Raw genomic sequence first — 17,541 nt, forward strand, 5'->3', positions numbered from 1 at the left:
ACGGCCTCGCTGCCTTCCGAAGGACCACCACAAATTCTGCGATGGTTTCATTAGCCGCTTGGCTCCTCTTGTAAAAGGCGTGCCTGCAGGCGATCTCTGAAGGCTGCGGTGAGAAGTGAGCCTTCAGTTTCTTCGTGAGGTCAGCGAAGGAGACGGTCTTAATATCGGTCGGGGCCACCAACAACCTTGCAATGTCGAAGGTGCCTTTCCCGCAGGAACTCAGTAGGCAAGCTCACTTCTTTGCCTCTTCTGTGATGTCATGAGTTTCCAAGTGGAACTCGAACCTGGCGAGGTAGGAGTCCCAATCTTCAGACGAGGGTTCGAACGACTCGAACTTCTGGTTTCCAGCCATCGGGGGAGACTTGGGCACCGGAGCTGGTGGCGCCTCCGTTTGATCGACTGCTGTGCTTTGCTCGCTTTCGTCCTGGTTCGGTATGGGATTGTTTGCAGGGCTGCCTACCTGCTCTAACATCCCATCCTCGTCCCCAATTGTTAGATCGCGCTAACAAAGGACTTGTAGAGTGATTTCAGCAAGTGATTCAGCTTTAATACGAACAAGCACTCAAACGCATTCAGAAACCAGAACAGTAAAACATTGGAGCTGGGCTCCTTTTAAACATACCGGGCTAATATAGCCACTCCTACTATATACATAACAACCAATCAGATTGCAGAGATAAAAGCGAATCAGTGTCCTTCCCACTCAAGGAACAGTTCGTCTGTGATTGGTCGCTGTTTTGAAGCGACCAATAGTTCGTTAGCACTGTCGGAGCCTTGGCTGGCTCGAAGCTCAACATGGGAGGTGGATTAGACGATTCATGTTATGCTGTCAGTACATAACACAAAGGCCTAGCAGGCCCAGGTAGGGTTGCCAAGTCCTCGCTCTATGTACAGCGGGGGACTCCAGTGCCGGTCCTGGAGTCTGTGCGCACGCGTGCCACAACCACGTCACCCGGAAGTGATTCCTACCACGTTGGGAATGCCGGGGACAGGGCCCCCAACAAGTCCACGTCACTCCCGGGTGACGTGCTGACGCCGGGCACGTCACGTGCTTTGGGGGTGGGGTTCCCCCTGGGGCCTGATCCGCCTGCGGCAGGTAACGGGCCTCTCGGGCGGGGGTTTCCCCGCCCCCCCGGGGGGGACTTGGCAAGCCTAGACCCTGGGAGCCTGACTAGCAGTGGTAGGAGGCCAGGCCTACAACTCCCAGAAGTCCTTGAGAAGTTTTGGCGCCAGTTTTAGCCAATCACAGTGGAAGGGGACTTATAATAGAAGAGCTGGTACAGAAGAAGAACTGTTCTTTCTTCCAAGAGAGCAGAGCCAGAAGGAAGGCTGCTTCTGGGAGAGGCCCTCACCCTGAGAGGAAGGGTGTGTAGACTCAGGCCCAACTGAGACAGAGGACTAGGGACTGTGAGTCTAGTCACATTAGGGTATTTGGTTTCTTTTCTCTTCACCCACTTATTATAGTTCTTGCACCTTGTTTGTTCCCATATTGGGTTGACCTCCTGTAAAAATAAACCTTTTATCTGTTGTTCACTCTGCCTGGTCCTCACACATATTATTCGGCCAAATAAGGGAGGTCTGAAGGTCTTGGGAGGGTGCTCTGAGCCTTCTCAAGGGATCCTAAATCTAGAGTGGTGGCAGTGTCAGGTGACACCCCACCTGAGCCGTGACACTTGTTCTCTATACATTCTTTCCCAAATGTGGTTTACTCAATATTTTTTGAAAGAACACAATCCAGCCATGTTAGAATGCTGCCTGGAAGGAATGGTGCGTGTTTTTCTGCCTTGCAAAGGTGCCACCCACATCTGCACCATTTTTCTGCCATCGGCCATTCTTGGAGCTATTTTCCCAGCATTTTTTTTCCTGCCATGCCATGCCAGTCGCGGGGTAGGCGGGGTATAAATACAAAAAAATATTTTTTAAAATAAAATAAAATTTGTTTGTTTAATGCCAATTGCTATAGCAATGTGTTGTTGCTTATCTATTTCTACGGTTGCCAAGTGACTCACCAAAATAAGCGGGGGAGAGTAGGTCCTGTTCCGGGACATTCTCTCGCACACCATGCATTGCCCAGTGACATGCCCAGCGTGATGACTTCCAGGCAATGTCATCACGCCGGGCACGTCGGCCCGATCTGGCCACTTCGGGGGTGGGGTTCCCCCTGCTGGCTGGACCCAGACCGGTGGATTGGGGGCTCTTTTAGCAGGGGAATCCCCGCCCCCAGTGGGGACTTGGTAGCCTTATCTATTACAAATTTTAATGTGAAGAAATTAACAAAAAAAAACCCCAAAACAAATGAATGTTGTGTTTTCAGTGCATGTGTGGAAAGGGAGAGTCAGAAAAAAGACCAAGGAAAACATGCAGAAAAACTCCCATGTGCAGAAGCCCCTTTGTCTCTGCATTTACAGCAACTCTGAAAGCCCTGCAGGGAATTCTACATATGTAGAAGGCAGCCATGGGCATGTTTTCCAGCTCCGTCAAGAACATAGTGTGGGAAAAGTGGGGAATTGCTAACCTGTAAATTTAACTTGCGTTTGTAATCCTTGCAGTCAGTGGAGCCATGAATGAATATTGATGACAGTCTCTTGAGCAATTCAGTCTGCTTCTCCCCCTCAAAGTCTGCTCAGAGGGGAGGGCAAATGCAAGGGCATATGTGCTAAGTGAATTAAGAGGGAGCTGTCTAACAACTTCGGAACAATATTTGGTGATTTCTGGTTTGCTGCCGTGCTGGCTAATTCATGCAAATTTGCTGACTCTGCTGGCTTGAGCAGTGCTAATCTTGTATGTGTTTCTCTTGGCAATTTCTAACTGCATGCAGCTGCACAGCACTGAAATGAAGAACAATCTTGCAGACAAGTCCAAAAAACTAAATGAGTTGTTTCCTACTTCTACTCATGTGCCTGCTACTAGCCTATGTTTTTTCCATTTGTGGCATGAAAGAAAATAAGGAGGACCAGTTCCCTGCCTGGTTTTCTAGGGCAATGTCCAGGGGTCATTTGGGGGGGGACGCGGGGGGACGCCATCCCTCCGGGTGAGGTGCAGGAGGGTGGGGCCTGGAGATCCCTGCTGGTGCCCGCTGGAGGTCGCCGCCGGCTGTGGGGAGGACACACTTCCGGTGATGTCAGGGGGTGTGGCAAATGCCAATGAGTTATGCTAATAAGTCCCCCTAGCTCTTTTTCTACGAAATGACCCCTGGCAATGTCATATCTTTTTGTAGACAACCACACAACTGGCTGTCTACCTGCCTGTGTTGACGTGTCCATAGTACATACTTGATCCAATCTCTCCTTCAGATCCTCTGGATTATACTTCTGTTAGAGGATTACCTAATTTTTAAGATTTAGGATATTTTATTTTTATATGTTTTATATATAATTTAATATATTTTATAACTAGCTTGTGTTTATAGTTCAGGTGTGCAGCTACATTTTCAGAGTTACAGAGCACATGGTGCCTTGGGTGTTTGAAGTTGGGACCAATTCATGCTGAGGGAAAGTAATTTTACTCCATTCTGTTGAGATCTGAGGAGCCCAATGAACTCTGGCAGTCTGTTCCATGCACACCTGCTTCTCTGCAGTTGGTCCCTTGGAGAACAGTGCTGTCGGGCACTTTTCTTCCTATTAGGGTTGCCAACCTCCAGATGGTGGCTGGACCTCTCCTGGAATTACAACCGATCTCCAACTGAAAGAAATCAGTTCACCTGGAGAAAATTGCTGCTTTGGAAGGTGGACTCAATGGCATACTCCATTGAAGTCTCTCTTTTCTTCAAACCCCGCCCTCCTCAGGCTTCACCCCCAAAGTCTCCAGGTATTTCCCAACCCAGAGCTGGCCACCCTATTTCCTGTGCTTGCCATCTTTCTTCTCACGCCCTTCTCCACTGAGTTATAGTTGTGCTCTTTTTGCAAAGACTAATGAGTAACTTCTGAAATTTCAAATCTTGATCCCTCCCCCGCCCCCCAAAGCCGGGGTCTGAAACCTGTGGCTTGGGTCCTCTGAATTAATTCCATGTACTCTAGTCTCTCCCACAGAGCTTAGAACCTTACCTTTTGTTTGAGAACTAGGTCCAAGTCTTGGTCTTAACCAGCATTGTAAGGTCCAGCAGTGACTTATCCAACCTTGTTGTTTTCTGTTCAGCGTTCTGATCCCAGGCTGCTGTCACAGTTCTTCTATGCTGATGAGAGAGTGACTCAAGTGGTAAGGGAGATCAATTGTCTGGATGTGGAGACAGATCCTCAGCAGTACCTGGTGCTACTAAATCAGCTGCACCTTAGTCAGGTAAGATGGGATATTTCAGGGCTTGACAAATGCCAGGCTGTCACAGCGCCTAGAAATTTCATGGTGGCATCTAGTATTTTCAGCAGTGATTTTATTGTAGCGTCTTTTCGTGATCCTCAGTACAAATACAAATCTTATTTATCATTTCACTTCTGAATACCTTTTGAAGTATGATATAAAAATACATTATGCATAAAGATCTTGTCACTAGTTCTCTGAACGGTATAAAATTAACATATAATGGTAGATGAATTTACTTCTGAACCAGTTACTTTCTATACTGGCTCCAATATTCAATTAAATGGAACTTTTCAAAGTAATAATGGAATTGTGGGAAATGGGGGGGGGGCGTTAGGTTACCTTTAGAAGTTAGCCTTTTGTTGTAATGACAACCAGGGTTACCCCCACCTTATGGAATGGCCTGGCAAGGAGATCAGGAAAGCTCCCAGTCTCCTGGCCTTCCACAAACTGTGCAAAACTGAATTATTCAAGAGTGCTTTTCTGCACAGATAATAGGGATGCACTGTTCAAAATAGTTCGCAAACTTACTTGGATAAATGATTAGGGACTGTGGTCTATACTACTGTGCAGGGCCAGCTCCAGGGTTTTTTGCACACTAGGCGAGGCTACCTTCTGGCGCCACCCCCCCCCCCCCGTGCACCCACCAATTTTCAAACATAAATGCATTTTAGGAAATAATAATAATAATGATAGTAAACATGAGCAATGACTTTGGTTATGATGTGATATGCCAGGCATATCACATCCTGGCATATCACATCATAACCAAAGCCAAATATTTATTTCTAACTGTACAGAAACACTCAAGAACGCACAATCACACAGATGTTCCATTGCTTAACTACTACTGAAAAGTCAACCTGGAAAATAGCAAAAACAAAAAAGCTAATAGGAAAGCCGCAGAAAGCCCCACCTGGGGGCTGGCAACCAGTGTTCCCTCTAAGCTGAGCTAGCGTGAGCCGGCTCACAGTTTTTTCAGCCTCCGGCTCACACATTCTTGTCTCAGCTCAGGAAGGGACGGCTCCAGAGCAAACTCATTTATGCTGCAGCCAAATGGCTCGCTCACAACTTTAATGCCAACTAGAATGCTAATCGCTCACAAAGGAGAATTTTTGCTCACAAGACTCTGCTGCTTAGAAGGAGTATTGCAGCCAGTGTGTACCCAGAGCAGCTTTGATTTGATGCTGTGCTGGGGGGGGGGGAGTTATGTTTTTTAAAACAAACAAACACCAGAGGAACTCTGAGGACCCGGCTGTCACCTTTTCTTCGCATCGACTCTGCGGATGGGAGAGGGGCGCTCTTCTCTCCCTCTCCGAGGCTCCCCCCGCCACCAGCCCCTCGAGGGGGCGGGTGGAGGAGGGAAAACCACCCAGCTGCTCTCCGTCCCCCCCGGCTCCCGTGGACAAAAATCCAGACGGCGGGGAGGGGAGGCGGCGGCTCTGGGCACACATCTCGACACCAAACTTTCTAGAGTGCCTTGCCGCCGGCACCGCCGGTGAGAGAGTCGAGAGGCAAGGGTGCCCCCCACGCTCGCCCAGCCACCCGCTGAGTGACTCGCTCGGCAGCTGACATCCAACCGAGGGGTGGCAGTGCCTCTCCAGTGTGCGGCACGAGCTTTTGGCGGGGGAGGGGGGCTCAGTCTGGCACCCCCATGATGGCCGCGCTCTAGGCGAGAGTCTAGCTCGCCTAGTGAGTGAGCCGGCCCTGCTACTGTGTATAGCTCACTGTAAAGTATAGCTTATTGTAAATAGGATCCTGTTATGTAATGTTTGTACCGCTTAATGTGTCATGTTAATAGTTATTAATATTTAATTATTAATATTTATGCTGTGCTTCAGTTCTTTCTGGCTGTGCTCCACCACAACAACTTTGTTAATGTCAGCAGGGGTTTCTGTGTTTGCCAACATGCAAATGGGCAAAATCAACAACTGCCCATACTGTGCTTTTTCTGTTGAGGCCCCTGTAATGCATTGGTTACTGAATGTCCGATTTTGCTGATTGTACTGACTCACTATGTGTAATCCACCTTGAGTTCCTGTGTAGGGTTGCCAGGTGCTTCTCCCTGGTGGGGGGGGGGATTTGGGGCGGCGTGCCGGAAGGGAGCAGGGCCATCCCCGATGCGATGATGTCAAGCAGAGTGACATAATTGCATCAGGGATGGAGCGCCATACACACATACCCCCTGCTTTCCCCCAACCATTGGGGGGAAAGCAGGTGCCATGCGCGCCTGCTCTGCAAGCAGCAAATTTGCTGCTTGCAGGGCAGAAGAGGGGGGCCCCCACTTGAAAAGAGCAGGCGCCACAGTGCCTGCTGTACAACCTGCAAATTTGCAGCTTGCGGGACAGGCAGGCATGGTGCCTGCTCTTTTTAAGCGGGGCCATGGACGACTGTTGGGGAGGGGGTTAACCCCTGCTGGCCAGCTGACTGGCATGGGGGGGGAGCCCAAAAAATCAGAGGATCCTCCACCCCCACCGGGGGACTGGTATCCCTATTCCTGTGAGAAAGGTGGACTATAAATAAAATTATATAATACAATACTTTTGTCATAGCTTTAATAAAATTACAAGAAACTGTGAAGAGCCTAGAATTAGGTTTTATGGTAGCAGTAATTAGAAAAAATTGTCAATAAAATACAAAGCCCTGAATGCTGAAAAATGAGTCTGGCTCCTAAATTTTTGGGCTGGCTCCTAGGGCCAATGAAGATTGTTCAAGGGACAGTTAGGCAGTAGCGTTGTGATCAGAACTGGAGGCTGGGTGAAAGCACAGCATGAAAGTTGAACTCAACCCACCACTCAAAATCAATTTAGGTCTTTTTCTCTCCATGGGGCTCTGTAACTGCAAGTGATTCTTGCAAGGTGAAAAAGTGGCTAAAAACAATTTAAAGTGGGAAAGTGCAGGTGAACCCCCAGAGGGCATCTGCAATAATGTTTTGCTGGACTCATGGAGCAATGGGTGCTGTTCAGAAAGGCTCACTTCAGCATGGTCTGCTCTGATGCAGGTGATCTCTAGAGATTCAGACAGAGAAAGATCCTTTCCAACACCTGTTTTCTTAGACCTTCTCGGTTTAAACCTTTATCCTTTGGTACACAAAGCATGATTTCTCTACCATCAGTCCATCAGTGTCATCATTGTCTACTCAGACTGGCAGTGGTTCTCCAGGGTTTTATGTAGAGGATTTTGCCCATGCCATGCTTTGTTTCTGAGCCGTTGGGCCTAGCTAGGGGGGTTCTCAAGGGTTTCCAGGTCCCCCTAAATTTCTGGAGAACCCCTTCCTAAATCCCACATGGCTCCGCCTCCATAAATAGTGACAATGGCCTGTGACGTCACTGGCTCCTTCCTATGATGTCATTGGGCCTCGGTTCTTTTAAGGACCTGGCACAGCAATGCCTCTGGCCCAGCCCCCCCCCAAATTGGAAAGTCTACGCCCTTGGCTCATACAGCAAATTATATGTAAATCTGGCAGAATGTAGCTTGCTTACCACGGCTTGGACATATTTGTATGTGACATGCTGTTGATGAAATTGCAACAGTAGCATGGAAGTTTCTCATCCTTGATTAGAGGGGGGAAATGGTAATACGGGTCACTCTTGGTAGATGGAGCAGCTGTTTTCTAGAGTCTCCTTCATTCTCCTCACTTCCTGTCAGCACCGCATTTTGTTTCTCTGTTTGACCATGCAGATGCCAAAACCTGCCTTGCCCTTCTGGGCCAGCGTGGCCTCCTGCATAACAATTCATTTGCTGTCTCTGAAATGTACTTGTGCTGAGAGTACTAATGCCTCTTCCCATTCTGCCAGGCTGAACTGTTAGCCATCATAGAGCAGATAATGGATGAGTGCATCCCCAAGGAACGTCATGGCCGTGACTATGTCATCAAATTCCCTGAGGACCTTCTAGTGGATAGTCTCCGAAATCACATGCTGTTTGCTGCTGAGGTGAGCCATGAGGAGTGGTAGCCGTGTTGGATGTGCTGTGGTCAGCTGGAAGAGCTGGCCAACCTATGTTCCATTGCATATCATAAACGGAATGGTACTCCTACATGAAGGGCTGAAATAGTAGGTAACTAGATTCTTTGAATAGCTGGTGCCACACCATGTTCTTCCACTAACCGTGGCTTAAATCTCACTTGTTATACAATCCCTGGATCCTCCTGGACAGATGACTACTGAACCTTGATGCAACATTGTTGCCTTGTTTACTGAGTTATAAGCCAAAGCTAATTTTGGAGTACACAATTATTACAGTTGCTGGAGGGCACATCCTAACCCTGAAATAGATGGTAAAGAAGATGAGGTGGTGGTGGTGGGGCAGCCAGAAGACAGGACATTTTCCTGATCAGTCCATGTGCTCTCCCTTCAGTGTTTGATGGCACGCACCTATATTGATGTGGATGAGGCTGATGGAGTGCGGCTTCGACCTCTGGCCAAAGATCTGCTGTGCAGCTTAGAACTTGTACGGACAGTCCTCCGGGAGCAGAGCCTGAGCCAACATGGTCCTTACTCAGAGCCTGTCCGTAGGGCACTGATTCGCTTTGATATACTCTTTGCAGAGTTTGAGCTAAGGTATGTATTAAGCTTGCATAGTACTGCTTACTATTCCAGAGTGAGGAGTAGACAGGGCTATAAGTTGGCCTCCTTTTAGAAAATATACTACATTGAGCCTTGGAGCAGTAAAGTGGGCTTGTGGGGATATAGAGGTGAAAAAGTCTAACAGCTAATCTTTGATGAAGGCAGTTTTGTGCTAAAGAGTATTCTGGCTGGACTCAGTCAAAGGTGCTGTCATGATCTCAAGCAAAATCAGTGCTGTCTTTTGAGATTCATGCCACCAAGCACTAGCTTTGGTGGGAAACCTGAAGAAGGGGTCATATGCAGAACATGTTATTGGTGGTGGCTGAAATGGTTTTCACAGTCTGTCTGTTTTCCAGCTACGTGTCTTCATTGGTTTCAGTGAAGTCACCTGAAGAGATCTATAGACAACAGGAGATTGTTGTGCTCTTCTGCGAAACTGTGGCCAGGTGAGGATTTTGCCACTTTTCAGGGCCTCTCATTTGTGGCTAGGAAAATGCTTGAACAAGTACTGCCTACTTCTGTGATGGAAGAAAACTACGCCTTGTAAAGCAAACCTGCCAAAGCTCTGTTTGATACGAGAAATTTGGCTCAAGGTATTTCTAAGATAATTAGCTGGTTGGAGTGAGGTTATGACAGCTGCTAGTCATGTGGTCCACACCCTTCTTTTCTCATTCTCTGCACGTCTGTCTCACACTTATCTAGAGCTCTGAAGCTTGGCTACTTGACGCAGGAGATGATTGATGGCTATGAGCCGCAGCTGATGTTCACAATTCCCCGGCTGGCCATTATTAGGTATGTGGTTTTTCTGGTCATAGTATGGTTGAGATCAAACCTTCGAGGACTGCAGAACTTCACAGGTCAAGATTTCTGAAATGTTTGTCTTGTCATTTCTGGTTCTTGACGCTGGCAAGACTGATGTATTTCCAAAGCAGAATAAATCAAGCCAATTTACACTTTGTGAACTGAGGCTCTAGGACTGGAGATGGTTAGTGGGTGAACTCAGTCTTACATACTTTATTCCACCTTACTTTAAGGCAAGATTTTACTCATTCAGAATGTGTAATATGAAAGTTTTTAAGACAATCAGCAGTACTGGAAAATTCTTGTGTATACTGCAGACCAGTGTTCCCTCTAAGCTGAGATAATGTGAGCTAGCTCACAGTTTTTTAGCCTCCGGCTTACACATTTTTGTCTTAGCTCAGGAAGGATGGCTCCAGAGCAAATTAATTTATGCAGTAGCCAAATTGCTCACAACTTTAATGCAAGTAGCTCACAAAGTAAAAATTTTGGTCACAGAACTCCACAGCTTAGAGGGAACATTGCGCAGACGTACAATATTGTAAGGAAATTTTTATTGTTTAAATGTCATTGTTCATAATATGCTGTAAGGTGTATGATACAACACCATTGATTAGTTCAGTGTTACAAAGTTTAACGCAAAAACTTTTAAAAACTTTTTAACCTTTTCTACAGTGGGCTCCTGATCTACCCTGATGGACCCCTCAACTTGGAACGAAAGCCCGAGGAGATATCCCGAGTCTTCAGCCCTTTCTATGTCTTGCTTAGGAAAATCAGGTGTGTGAGTGAATGAGAAACAGCCTTCCTGCACAGGATCCTCAGTGAAACTTTACATGGATTGAGGGGATTGGTCCCTCTGGAGAAGGGAGCAAGCTGAGCACTGAGCTGTGTGTTCAGCAGAATCATATGGAGGTGTCTTTCCTAGACTGAACTGCTTCATATCACAGGTGTGGGGGGCTCATTTGAATGCGTCTGCCCATATTAAATGTCTCCCTTCATGTAGTTGACTAGCACCTCATAGAGAGGTGGTAGCTTGGTTCTTCTCCCAGATGTGTTATTTTACTATACTGGCAGACCATTCAAAGCTGTAGTTTCTGCGGTGAGAAGTCCCACAAACTCTTTACCACATGATTCTACTGAAATCCCAGTTAAGTGTGTCTTAAGAGGAGCATTGTAGAGATGTCCATGCTTTCTCTTAAAGGCAGAGACACCATTTGCATGGGTGAGAGTGGGATATTTGGGGTGCGGGGAGGCAAGCACATGTGTGCCTTCTAGAGTGAGATGAGCTACTGAATTGCCTCGCTGGGCTGCCAAGCTCAAGCAAGTCCCTTGTTGCAAGGCTTGGCTTTTGCATTGCACTTAAGGCCCTACCATAAGATAAGCTTAGAGGTATCCCTCTTTTCAATTATTGCGTGTGCTTAGATCAGCCCTTGAGGGTTGCTCATGCATGCTATCTTTCTTGTATGTCTTCCTTTTAAAAACTTTTCTGTTACAGAGACCTGCTGCGTGTGCTGTCCAAGGAAGAGCTTTACATACTGGAGAAACGTGTCCTGAATGAAAGTGCTACTGATTCACAGGCCTCCTGTGAGGTGAACTCTGCTGACTTCAGGGGCTCTGCGGCGCCACATATTTGCTTATCTGTCCCAAGGTACGGAGCAAAAGTCTCCCCCACACACACACATCTCCCAAGGTACGGAGCAAAAGTCTCCCCCCCCACACACACACACCCACAAGGGACTGGTTGCTGCTTTACCCATTGAACTTCTCAGCACAATTATTTGGATTACTAAGAGGAATCGGACCATAAATTCAAGTCACATGACTTCCTCTTTGACTTCCAAACAAAGAGTGGCATGTTGGTCCCAGTGTTTTTAGTAGTGACGCTCTGCCATGGTAAAGTGGAGGGAATAGCTAAAGGTGGAGGGAATAAAAGCGGTTAGCAGCCAGCTGACAGTAATTTACAGACCAGGAGGCCTCTTTGAGTCACAGTCATGCCTGTGTCAAATCTAAGGATTCAAAGGCGCTCTTGGAAGGTGAAAGAGAAATGTGTGAATATTCTCTGACCCAAAGCTGGTGTGGACAATATTGATGCAAGCTTTATTGTGGAGAGTCCCTTTTCCTTGGCAGTTTTCACGATGGACATTCAGACACAAAGGACAGATGCCTTCATAGAAACTCCCTCCACCCTGGACTGAATGGGGGAGAGGGGGTTAAAGATAGGAGTAAGTATACCTTTTTTTTCTTTGTTCTAACAGTTTCTCTTCACAGGCATCCTGGGCAGGAGTCCAAGAGCACTCGGGCAGGAGCTGTTGCTGTTTCACAGCACTCCCGGTGGTTGGAATTGCGAGCCCGTTACAGGACCACTGAAGACATGATCCACACATTATTTGTCTGTGTATCTGGTAAGTGCCCAAGTTTCCCCAAGAAGGTCTCTCTGGCATCCCACATTCCACATTTCAATGGGGAAAATTAGTACTGGGTATCTGGTTAGTGGCACAAAACAGTTTTTGGATAAGAAAGAGCTTAAACGAGTGTGTGATCCTCCTGCTTGGACTGGCAAAGATCAGGTGCTACTGACTTACAAAATCTATACCCTGACCTTTCTGCCCTCATCAGGGCCACCATGGCGGCTAACAGATATAAAATAAAAATACATCTTAAACCACTGAATGATTAAAACCAAAGCTACACATACAAAAAATTAAAACATAGGGCAGGAAGGAAGGATCACTGAGAGAATGCCACATGAAACTAAAATAATTTTCACCTACTGGTGGAAGATGGCAACAGCAGGGAAAAGGCTAGCCTTCCTGAGGCGAGAGTTCCAGAGTTTTGGTGCCATGATCGAGAAGGGTTGCCGCCTGCCTAATTGCAGAAAGCGGAGGTACCTAAAGCAGGGCCTCAAAAGATGACTGAGGTAGTTGGGCAGATTCATAAGGAGTGGATGGTCCTCCGGAACAAAAATATTGGGAAAAATGGGAAGGAATATACAGCTGGTTGAAGATAAAGAAGAGAGAAATTAATGGAAGCTAGGCTAGCAGAAAGGGGAAATGAATTGAAGTATAGGCACTGTTAATAGAAAATATTTGAAATTAAAATTAAAACTGGTGGCATATTTTTATGGATACAATATATGGTTGAAAAACAAGAAAGAGATGTCTAGGTTGACGGACAACTATATGTCATGGAAAATTGTTAAACGGTGTAAAACAATGTAAGAAAAATCCAATAAAAATATTTATTTTAAAAAAAGAAAAAAGGAGTGGATGGTCCTCCAGGTATGTTGATCCCAAGGCATACAAGCCTTTCAGGGTCAGCACCAGCACCTTGATGTGCCTGGAAACAGATCGGGAGCCAGTGTAGATGAGCCAAGACTGGAGTGATATGGTCCCTACAACCTACCTAGGTCAATGTCCTTTATGCAGGATACTGCACCAGTTGACATTTCTAAACCCTTTTCAGGCATTCACCATGCACCGCTGTGGCCAGATCTTTTCTGCCCAGGAAACTCCCAAAGCTGGCTAACCAGATGAAGCTGGTTAAAGGCACTCCTGGCCACAGCTTATCCAGCAGAAGGCTTGGGTCCAAGAGCACCCAAGCTATGGACCTGTTCCTTTGAGGAACCATCCAGAATGGATGACACTTCAAGTCCCGGATCAGACCTTCTGCTCATTAATAGCACTTTTGTCTTTTGGGGATTAAGCTTCAGTTTATTAGCCTGCATCCACTCCAAGACTGCACCCAGGCACCGGTTCGGAGTTTCTACAGCCTCCCTGGGATCAGCTGGAAGTACGGTTGCTAGGTCCCCTTGTTGCTCCATTGAGGGGGGATTTGGGGGGCATTCCAGGAGATCCCTGATGTGATGACATCATCACACTGGGGATATCATGCAGGGACACTCTGGTTTAAGGGCAAAACTCTATGGTAAAGCTGGCTTAAAATAATAGAGTTTTGCCCTTAAACCAGAGCGTCCCTGCATGCTGCTCCTGGCATTATGACATCACTTCCAGGTGACGCCATCACATCAGGGAAGTCACTTGGGGCAGGGTTTCCCCCACTGGCCAGCTGGCCAGCAGCCAGGAGAATCCCTGAAAACTGGGGAAACCCCCGCCCTGGAAACTGGCAAGCCTAGCTGGAAGTGCAAGATAGAGCTGAGTGTCATCCACATATTAGTGTCAGTCCAGCCCAGATTTCTGGATTACATCAGCCAGTGGTTTTATGTAGACTCTGAAAAGTATAGGGGACATGATGGAGCCTTGCAGGGCCCCAGAGGCCAAAGGGCTGACTAGCAATCCCCTAGCACCACCTTCTGACACCTTCTCTCCAGATAAGACTGGAACCACTGCAAAAAATGTACCAAACAATGAGAGATGGATCTAGAGTGTCTGCACTTATTAAAGGCAGAAGGGCAGGATACAAAATCCCGATACCTAAAAACATAATGATAAACTTCTTGTTGCCATTTTGAAGATAGTGGCAAGGTGAGTATCTTGAAGGCTTCTTGGAATGAAATTGACTGTCACGTGGTACAATTGTTTCTGTGATGAGCTTCTAAGTATAGCTAGTGTACACTGGGGAATGAAGCTAGCCAGTTCTATATGTGGTAAACTAGAACCAGGTATGCCTTGTGCTCCACCTCATTACCTACCAGCTTACATGATGGGGCTGTAGTAAGTGTATCAACATGTTATCTCTCTCAAAGTGGTTTCCTAAAAGAAGAAATGGAGCATAACCCTCTAGATGCAACTTAATAGGCCAAATGCAACCTATGTTAATGTCGTCTATCCCTGGAGGGATTATTTAGTAAAAGGTGAGATTGCAAAAGTAGTAGGGAGTCTTAGAATATTTTGTATTTGCATAATGCATTTCAGGTGTTCAAAGTATTTCATATGCATTATCTTAGTAATCCTTGCTCAACTTTGGGAAGCAGTTCAACATTACCTCCCTGTCGCAGAAATGGGAGTGAGGCTAGATTTGAACTGGGCACTTCCTGATTTACAGATTTAATCTCTCAACCACAGCCACAGCATTGCATTAGCCCTACTGAAAGGTTAGTACCCAGAGTGGGAATTCGTATATCTAATGCCTCATCCCTGCAGGCCAGATGCCTCTGTAGAAGGAGAGATCAGCAGCCCTGTTGGTGCATTAATCAGGTGGGAAGCAGTGGTGGCAAAAGGGGGGAGTGTGTGCACGTATGTGTGGCTGCAGGAGCTCCAGAACTTGCCTTTTCTTTTGCCTAGCAATTTTTTGGAATTATGTACTCTAACCATTGTGCTGTGTTTGGGTAGGAGTGGCAGACCAGCTCCAAACCAACTTTGCCAGTGACCTGCGTTCTATCCTGAAGACTGTATTTGCAATTGTGACGTCCCGGACAGAGGAACTGGAAGTAACAGACACTGGCCGTGAGTTACTCTACTTGACTTGTGTGTATGAGGCTGAGCCTTTACTCTGTTCTCTACACTCAGGAGAGTACATGAGGAAGGTAGCCGGGTACAGTGCGGACGCACATTGCTGTTCTGCTATAAATACCAAGCAGTGATGTTAGGGGCAAAGTTTGTTTCATGGGGCTGTAAACAGGAATGAACCTGCCACACTGGAACTCCAGCCTTGGGGAGGCCATTTGAAAGTGCAGTAACATCTGCATGCCTGGTCACATCCTTTGAACAAGAATATGATGAGAAGCTCATTGCTGCATATTGGCACAGCATGATGAAATCTCTGAGAGGGAGTTGCAGAGTGTCAGCTGTATTAGGCTCTGAGCAAGCGTATTATTAAAACTCGCTAGCTGATAATTGCAGTACTCGGTGCTCTTGCTCCTTTACCTTTCAGATGTGCTTAGCAGTGATGACCGTCAGCGGGCAGTGGAGTGCATGTTGAAGTACTGATTTCGGGCTGCGTGCCCATTTCCGGAGTCTGGGGATCCCCTTAAGGGATTTTGGCATGAGGGGCATGCCCGGGGGCATGACCAGGGATTACCCTCACGCCTAGGTGGCGGGGGGAGACCACCTCAAGGCGTCTGCCCTTGTGGTATCCAGAGACATGTCATCCCTAGGTGTACAGTGGATCATCAACTGGCAGAAGGTCAAGTTGAGGGACAGGATCCAGTACTCCATGCTGTGCCAAAGCGTACTACAGCTGTAATTAATAAAGTTGTGGCCTATTCCCCCACTTTTCTGAAAACTGTGTGTAAGCATGTATTATTTAAAGAAAACTGTATACAGGGTTAGTAGTTAGTTGGGGGTTATGGAGGGGCTTTAGTCTGGGCGCCTGCCTCACCCCTCCTATTGGTGCTGGGGCTGCAAACATGCTGCAGACATCACTATACTAGTTGTATCTGGGCTCTGGCATTTTGCAGTGGGCAGACCTAAGCTGTCTGCATGCTAACACTTTCATTTCCCCTTTTCAGAGGTGGGGGTCTGTGTGGGGCCTGCAGTTCCTCGCCTGACAGATTGTGCCCTCTGCTCCAGTGGTAGGCAAGGCCATGGAAGACAGGGTGAGAGCCCAGAGTGTGATTCTGCTTCTGCTTCAGCATCGCTTGAGCCTCTGTCTCCTTGCCTGACCTCCAAGAACAGTTCAGCCTAGCTTCTTAAGGGTCTATTAGGCATAGCCGGTGGGAGGTGGGGGCTGTTTTGGCTTGGCTGGTATCTTAGCTTTGGTCTTTGATTTGCAGTCAAATAGAGGTTTTGCTAGCAGTTTCCTGTTTGCTTTGCAGTGGGTTTCCCCACTTGAGGTGCTGCATTGTCTCAGCTTCAGTTTGGCCTACTCAAAAGGACTCTGGAGTTTTAGTCGACAGTGCCTTGTTCACTGCTGAGACTGTACAATTTTATTTCACCATTAACTAGCACATCTCTGTTTACTATGTGTGTATCCAATTCCGAACACAGCCACAGAGTGTAGATTAAAAAATCAACGCAATTGGAGCAGATACAAATTGGGGGACCTGGAAACTCCAAGTTTGCAGAAAAAAGTTAGCTAAAAACCACAAAGGAATGGGGGGTTAATGTTAATTTTTACGAAGAAGAAGAGATTGTATTCATACCCCACCCTTCACTACCCAAAGTCTTGCGAAATTACCTCAGGAGATCTCAGCAGCCATTGTGAATTGCCTAGGCAATCCCTGACACCATCATTAGTGTTGTGTGTGCTTGCTTAGGTAATCCAAAAGAGCTGGTGCATTTCATTTTAAAACCTGAGATGAGTTGGGTGGTGGGAAAGTAGGAGCGGGCAGGCAGGAAAGACAACGATGAGGTGGAAATAAACCTAGAGTTGGTGTGGGGGGGGAGAAAAATTGAGCAAAAGGTGAGGGATAAAGGTTGTAGGAGGGAACGGAAGCACGGAAAGGCTAGAAACTGTGGCTGGGTGAGGAGGAGGAAAAGAAGGGTAGTTGAGATAGTGTGAAGAAGAGGACTGGTTGCAGGGAGTGAGATGTATGGGCCTCTAGTATTTACTCTCAATGGATGGGGGGTTATAGCTCTGTCAGTCTTCAAAAGAAGCACAGCCAAGTCACCAGCTGCCCTTCTGCCCCTTTTTCAGACACATTGGAACCACCGGAGTGGGTGCCAGACAGCACTTGCAGTCATTGCATGGCTTGCCGTGTGCCTTTTACTTTTCTTCGTCGACGACACCACTGTCGGAGTTGTGGGAAGGTAAGGGATTGGTTGCTGCTCATAAACCTGCAAACAGCTTAATTCTGGGGGAAGGGAAAAACAAGGTTTGGCAGGCAGTAGACATGAGTGTGCTTTCCCTATGTGTAGGGTAGCCCAGGCCCATAGCCAGGATTTTGTGACTTGTGAGGCCAAAAATGTTTTGGTGGGGCTGCCATTATTTGCCACAATGGGGCGGGGTGGTGTGGCACACATTCCTCTCCCTCCTCTCAGGCACG

At 47.1% G+C, this 17,541-nt stretch overlaps 1 protein-coding gene across 2 annotated transcripts in view; it reads left to right on the forward strand.

Moving 5' to 3' along the window:
- The window catches only part of LOC107111550 (lateral signaling target protein 2 homolog), a 36,167-nt gene that overhangs the window by 16,661 nt on the left and 1,965 nt on the right, over positions 1 to 17,541 (forward strand). Inside the window, exons 2-12 of one of the 2 annotated variants that reach the window (XM_015412525.1) lie at positions 4,135 to 4,275; positions 8,091 to 8,228; positions 8,653 to 8,855; positions 9,218 to 9,307; positions 9,564 to 9,653; positions 10,335 to 10,436; positions 11,155 to 11,307; positions 11,928 to 12,061; positions 14,948 to 15,061; positions 16,066 to 16,152; positions 17,193 to 17,305. In XM_015412525.1, the coding sequence (XP_015268011.1) occupies positions 4,135 to 4,275; positions 8,091 to 8,228; positions 8,653 to 8,855; positions 9,218 to 9,307; positions 9,564 to 9,653; positions 10,335 to 10,436; positions 11,155 to 11,307; positions 11,928 to 12,061; positions 14,948 to 15,061; positions 16,066 to 16,152; positions 17,193 to 17,305 (1,365 nt within the window). The remainder of the gene's footprint in view (positions 1 to 4,134; positions 4,276 to 8,090; positions 8,229 to 8,652; positions 8,856 to 9,217; positions 9,308 to 9,563; positions 9,654 to 10,334; positions 10,437 to 11,154; positions 11,308 to 11,927; positions 12,062 to 14,947; positions 15,062 to 16,065; positions 16,153 to 17,192; positions 17,306 to 17,541) is intronic. The other variant, XM_015412527.1, reaches the window with a different exon arrangement.

The sequence above is a fragment of the Gekko japonicus genome, unplaced genomic scaffold (assembly GCF_001447785.1).
Source record: "Gekko japonicus isolate JY-2015 unplaced genomic scaffold, Gekko_japonicus_V1.1 scaffold100, whole genome shotgun sequence".
Taxonomy (NCBI): domain Eukaryota; kingdom Metazoa; phylum Chordata; class Lepidosauria; order Squamata; family Gekkonidae; genus Gekko; species Gekko japonicus.